Genomic DNA, 6,616 nt, shown 5'->3' on the forward strand with positions numbered 1-6,616 from the left:
TTTTGTTTAGTCCAAGAAACATGCTGAAATACAACATTTTTAACAAATGTGTCCTTTCTAAGTTTAGCCTAAATGAAGTTGCTGAGAGTGAGGTTTGGCCAACCTGATGGAAAAAAACAAACAAAAAACTTTTCAACCATACTTTGATTAATCAATAGGCCTCTTAGAAATGATGCCTTTTCAGTTTTACCTTTCAGCTACCTTTACCCATTGTTTAAGTAGAAGACATTAATGTTATAAATATCATTATCGGCTTAAGGTTATTACATTTATTTCATGCAAGCTGAGTATGTACACATGCAGTACATAATCCTAGGAAAATGTGCTTAGCAGATAAAGCATTAAACATGGCCACATTTTTATAAATACATTAGTAATAAGACTACTACCATAAAATTCACACCTGATATACAAACAAATAAACAAATCCGACCACATTTGTAGTTTTGGACCCATGAAGAAAAGCAGCTGCAAAAAGTCATGGAAAAATAAGAAACCAGGTGAAATCTGTCAACATTTAGAAAACAATCCTGTCTCTGATCAGCTGCTGAAACCCAACCACCTCTTTGTGACAGCCCCGCTCTCCATGCAAACTTATTGTGTATCTGAATTTCTTGGTGTGTTTATTTATGCAGGAACCAGTGCTACTCAACTTCCATGAGCTGCTGTTCTAAACGATTTCTGCAAGGTAGGTCAGATCGGTAGCACAGTCAGTCAGAGAGCAAATTTTGAGGAGCAATTGTTTGAAGCCATGCGTAATAGTGAAATATTAAACTCCTTCCCATTAGAGCAGATGTGATAACAATATTAGATAACAAATTAGAATAATCTAATTTGTAATGATACTTTGCATTGTTGGTAAAATTAACTGAATTAGAATAACATCAGTCTAGAAGAAATCATCTAATTTCACTCTCTTCTGATCTGAAATTAGGAACACATTAAACCAGTCTTACAGAAAGCAGCTCAACAGAGAGGCCCACAAATGGCCCAACATCAATGATTCCATCCATTTTTGGAACAGGCTTTAAACTGGTATTGGATTCAGTTCTGCATTGGACCCATTAAGGTGGGCCTAAATATGGCAGAATATGGCCTAAATACAGATTAAAGTGATTTGAACCTTATTTTTGTTCAGATTGTAGTAGTTCCCCAAACACAGCAGTTTCTGGACATGATTAAAAAAGGCAGAAAACTGTTTTACTGTTTAATTAGAGAAGAGAGGAAGTAGTTCAGTTCTGCTTGCTTGACTTAAGCCAGCTGTATGTAAATGTAAATGTACTGTGGAATCCAGTGTGTTTCGGTTCAGTTAAAAAATAAAAAAGGTGAGTTACACACAAACTCTGACTAATCATCAGTACAGCAGGTGTTCAAATTAGCTAACCTGTGACCTAAATAAAGTGTTATATTAGCGGTAGCTAATATAACACTGTAGAGCAATCACTTATTAATAATTGCAAACAAACATAAAGCCTAAAAACATTAAACTGCAATGGACTGAAATTTCTGTTCTTTGTGTGTGTGAGGGATGTACCCCCTCCCTAACAGATGCTGTTTTTGTGTACTTTATATATTCTAATTTATTTGGGTAAATGTATTGTGTTTGAGGAAGTAATTTGATTTATTTACTTGTTTTAATCATCTATTCTCTTTGAGGTCACCGGGTCATGTGTTGCCATGGAAGCGCGCCCATGAGCAGTGCTGACAAGGACCTGGTGTTAACAATCGGCCTCATTGGGAAAATCCATTTTCTGAGAGGGAGGAAAGATGTATTTTTGATTTTGTTTGGATCCAGATTGTTTTTTTTTTTGTTTCTAGTTTTGTTTGAGTTAATTGTAACTGTTGTTACCCAATAGTCAGCCACGCCCATACCTCCCCTCAGATTCCAGCAGACTGACTATTGCCCAGCTCTCCAACTAATGGGTCCAAAAAGCCTCTAACTCCTGAGTATTACAACGGCTGAGAATGTAGAGGACATTTTGTTTAAGCTGGGAGCGAGAAAGATGCGTCTAGACTCTAACTACCTTCAGATCCAGAAGTTATGACCCTTTACAGTTACTGGAACAGTCACTTGAGTAGCCCGCAACTGCCTGTTTTCAGAAACCACTTCTGTAAACGGTAGCTCTTTCTCTATTATTAATGTGCACTTGTTACAGTCTAGATAATTTTAGAGACTCAGAACGAATCCCAAAGTCATTATTTTACCAACACCAAAGAAACATCTGAAGCCCCCTAATTACTAGGATCATGTACATTGTAACTCAATCAGAAGAATTAACTCTTAAATGTCTCAATTAATGTAACTGTCCACAGCATCAATCAGACTTTAATATTTTATTAGCAAGCTTTAGTAGGGGAAAATGACAAACAGCTTCTTCAATCAATAAATCAAGAAATTTATANGCACATATCAGGACCTCCTGCAGTTTGCTTATCACTATGGAGCTGGAGTTGAAGACACCATCGTACACCTGCTTCAACAAACCCACTGTCATCTGGACAAAGCAGGCAACATGATTCCAGATCTAACAAGAACATAAAGGGAGAGGGCAAACCTGGAAAATTTTAAATAAATAAACTTCTGTGTTTTTCCTTTTTTTTCTGTTCTACATAAAAAGGTTTGAGTTTTAAAGAGATTTCTTTATGGCACTTTTGCTGTCTCCCTTTGTCACCTAATATATTCAAAGAACTTTATGATGCTCCTAGGAACTCTTAATTGCTTCCAACAAAACCCTTAATCCCACTTTTGAGTGGAATACGAATTTACAGCAACCAGCAGTGGCTGTTCCTGCAAACTACAGCAGTCCATCTGTGAATAAAATCCAAAGGGAGTAGAGATATACTCGGGTGTAAATCCTACCCACTCCTGTTTCCCAGCCAAACTCTTCCATAACGATAGTTCAAGCAAACTTCTCAGACGGCTGTAAAAACGGTAGGTTGTTTGGATAAAAACAATCTGAACTGAGATCAGATTGTTTAGGCAGAAAAAATTACGTGCCAAAGGCAAACACCATGATGTGGCAGCAGTGTGTGAATATGATATAGCACTGCCCAATGTATCAAATGTGCTCCAAAAAAGATGTTTTGCATGACTTGGCCTTCAAGGGCCATGCACTTACTTTGCTGAGGTGAGACCTTTGCCGATGATCCAACGTCCCATCCCCTCTGAGGACAGGTGAAGACACCTCAGAGAGCGAGCTGCTTGGGTTAGTAGCAGCCTGCTGGTGAGGGGGGGAGAAGGTGTTGTAGAGCGCCAAGGACCCATGAGACGGGGAGGTGGAGATGGAGCGTGCCACAGCATGCTCAGAGATGTTTCCCATGGTCTTTGTGCTGGGCAGGGTGCCGTAATGTCCCACTGCTAAGAACATGGCAACCACAAGTCACAGCAAATTCAAAATTTCTGATTAAATTACAAAATAAAGTTGACTGTTATAAATGCTAATTGAAAAAAAAAACAAACAGCTGAGATATCTCTCTAAGGCTACATTTACACTGCAGGCTTCAACACTCAATTCTAATTTTTTGTGAAATCTTAACTTTTTGCATTCACACTTCCAAATATATGCAACTTGTATGTGATCGATTGCATGAACTGCAAGTGACCTGAGGGCGCAGTAATGCCACACGCAGTGAGCACGCTCAGTGTTTAGGCAACCGCCATAAAAAAAAGAAGTGCTCAGTGTTTGCAGAAGTAAACACAGAGGCTAATGGTGGAGCATATCTAACGATTTCAAAGTTGTTATCCAACCGGAGCCAGGTAATTAACAACTAAATGCTCAATATGGTAGTTTTTCTACTGTTCTGTTGTTTGTTTTCTGCTGAAAATTTTCTTTTTGAAGTTTTAAAAATTACAGCGGGTGCAGTGGCAAGGGAAAATAACACTGATGTCCAAATCAACTTTAAACCACTTTTATTATGCTTTTCCTAGCTCTGTGTCAGCTTTACTTTACAGGCAGACTCATTGCCATGGCAACTGGCAGAACACCTCCGGTAACCCACACAGGAGAGAGTAATATACATCAATGGATTTCTTTTTATCGCTGCTAAAAGACCATGAGGCATTTCTCCCTGTAGTTCTAGACTCATTCATTTATTTTGGCAGCATTTACCCAGAATGCTTTGGTCCACTTCCTACTTTTGGAGCGGTCTCCGGTCCGCTTGGTGTTCACATGCATTCAAACCGGAAGAATTCACTTCAACCCAGCTGAGACCGAGGTTTTTAGATGGACCAGAAATCGCTTTTTCATTCAGTTTTATTAGAGAGTGATTGTGTATTCACACATCCTCAAACGAACTGAACCTTCTGGTACAGTTCGATTAAAGTGGACTAAACAGGCCGGTGTGAATGCACATCAAACCTTTTAAATTCAGCTTGTAAAAAAAATTGAAAACCATTATTCCTTTCAGTTTCACAATAATGCACATGAAATCTCAATAAATAAAACAGAGTTTGTGCTTGAAAAGTAACAAAAAGCAAAAATAATTGGAGCGGTATGAACATTTGCTAGGGCATGAGGTATACCTGCTGGTTGTGCCAAGCTCTGCCTGGAGAAGGCCTGCCTCTGCTGCCACTCATACAGCTGCCACATGGTATCGTCTCTCATTGATCGCCTTTTTTCCGCTGTGCTGATAGTGGAGGAGACTGGCCGGAGGGCCCGATCGTAAACAGAACCTGCTACGCTACAGATGCTATCAGGCCTCATCATGCTGTTGCGGGGCAGTGTGCGGTAACCCTCTGGGAAGCAGGGGACGATCTGTGTCCTGTGGCTAGGCATGTTCCTGGGCAATGTCTGGTATGACATAACACTGAAAGAGACGACAGGGAGGATGTGTGGAGGTATGTTTTTGCTCCAGAGTAAAACTCTTATTGTCTTAAAAAGAGACAAAAATAAGAGTAACTCATAATAATAATCTGATAACAAATTAGAATAATCTAATTTGTAACTCAGTAGCAGGTTACTTGAAATGCATGTGGAAAATGTTCAAGGGTAAACATGCTTTCAGCTTCCAGTTTTGCTGTTAAAGCATTACCCTCTAACTCTGTGTGTTTATGCGCATCTTTTATATGGCTATTTCAGGACAACCAGTCCTTGCTTTTGTTTAGTCCAAGAAACATGCTGAAATACAACATTTTTAACAAATGTGTCCTTTCTAAGTTTAGCCTAAATGAAGTTGCTGAGAGTGAGGTTTGGCCATCCTGCTGGAAAAAAAAAACTTTTCAACCATACTTTGATTAATCAATAGGCCTCTTAGAAATGATGGATTTTCAGTTTTACCTTTCAGCTACCTTTACCCATTCTTTAAGTAGAAGACATTAATGTTATAAATATCATTATTGGCTTAAGGTTATTACATTGATTTCATGCAAGCTGAGTATGTACACATGCAGTACATAATCCTAGGAAAATGTGCTTAGCAGATAAAGCATTAAACATGGCCACATTTTTATAAATACATTAGTAATAAGACTACTACCATAAAATTCACACCTGATATACAAACAAATAAACAAATCCGACCACATTTGTAGTTTTGGACCCATGAAGAAAAGCAGCTGCAAAAAGTCATGGAAAACTAAGAAACCAGGTGAAATCTGTCAACATTTAGAAAACAATCCTGTCTCTGATCAGCTGCTGAAACCCAACCACCTCCTTGTGACAGCCCCGCTCTCCATGCAAACTTATTGTGTATCTGAATTTCTTGGTGTGTTTATTTATGCAGGAACCAGTGCTACTCAACTTCCATGAGCTGCTGTTCTAAACGATTTCTGCAAGGTAGGTCAGATCGGTAGCACAGTCAGTCAGAGAGCAAATTTTGAGGAGCAATTGTTTGAAGCCATGCGTAATAGTGAAATATTAAACTCCTTCCCATTAGAGCAGATGTGATAACAATATTAGATAACAAATTAGAATAATCTAATTTGTAATGATAGTTTGCATTGTTGGTAAAATTAACTGAATTAGAATAACATCAGTCTAGAAGAAATCATCTAATTTCACTCTCTTCTGATCTGAAATTAGGAACACATTAAACCAGTCTTACAGAAAGCAGCTCAACAGAGAGGCCCACAAATGGCCCAACATCAATGATTCCATCCATTTTTGGAACAGGCTTTAAACTGGTATTGGATTCAGTTCTGCATTGGACCCATTAAGGTGGGCCTAAATATGGCAGAATATGGCCTAAATACAGATTAAAGTGATTTGAGCCTTATTTTTGTTCAGATTGTAGTAGTTCCCCAAACACAGCAGTTTCTGGACATGATTAAAAAAGGCAGAAAACTGTTTTACTGTTTAATTAGAGAAGAGAGGAAGTAGTTCAGTTCTGCTTGCTTGACTTAAGCCAGCTGTATGTAAATGTAAATGTACTGTGGAATCCAGTGTGTTTCGGTTCAGTTAAAAAATAAAAAAGGTGAGTTACACACAAACTCTGACTAATCATCAGTACAGCAGGTGTTCAAATTAGCTAACCTGTGACCTAAATAAAGTGTTATATTAGCGGTAGCTAATATAACACTGTAGAGCAATCACTTATTAATAATTGCAAACAAACATAAAGCCTAAAAACATTAAACTGCAACGGACTGAAATTTCTGTTCTTTGTGTGTGTGAGGGAT

General features: G+C 38.4%; 1 protein-coding gene across 11 annotated transcripts in view; it reads right to left on the reverse strand.

Moving 5' to 3' along the window:
* LOC103155452 (pleckstrin homology domain-containing family A member 5) overlaps positions 1–6,616 on the reverse strand; it is a 145,962-nt gene that overhangs the window by 49,205 nt on the left and 90,141 nt on the right. For 10 of the 11 annotated variants that reach the window (XM_016663564.1, XM_016663568.1, XM_016663567.1 and 7 more), the window contains 2 exons: positions 4,523–4,806; positions 3,120–3,358 (listed from right to left, as the gene is read on the reverse strand). In XM_016663564.1, coding sequence (XP_016519050.1) covers positions 3,120–3,358; positions 4,523–4,806 — 523 coding nt within the window. The remainder of the gene's footprint in view (positions 1–3,119; positions 3,359–4,522; positions 4,807–6,616) is intronic. The other variant, XM_007577138.2, reaches the window with a different exon arrangement.

Source organism: Poecilia formosa, unplaced genomic scaffold (genome assembly GCF_000485575.1).
Source record: "Poecilia formosa unplaced genomic scaffold, Poecilia_formosa-5.1.2 Scaffold429, whole genome shotgun sequence".
Taxonomy (NCBI): Eukaryota; Metazoa; Chordata; class Actinopteri; order Cyprinodontiformes; family Poeciliidae; genus Poecilia; species Poecilia formosa.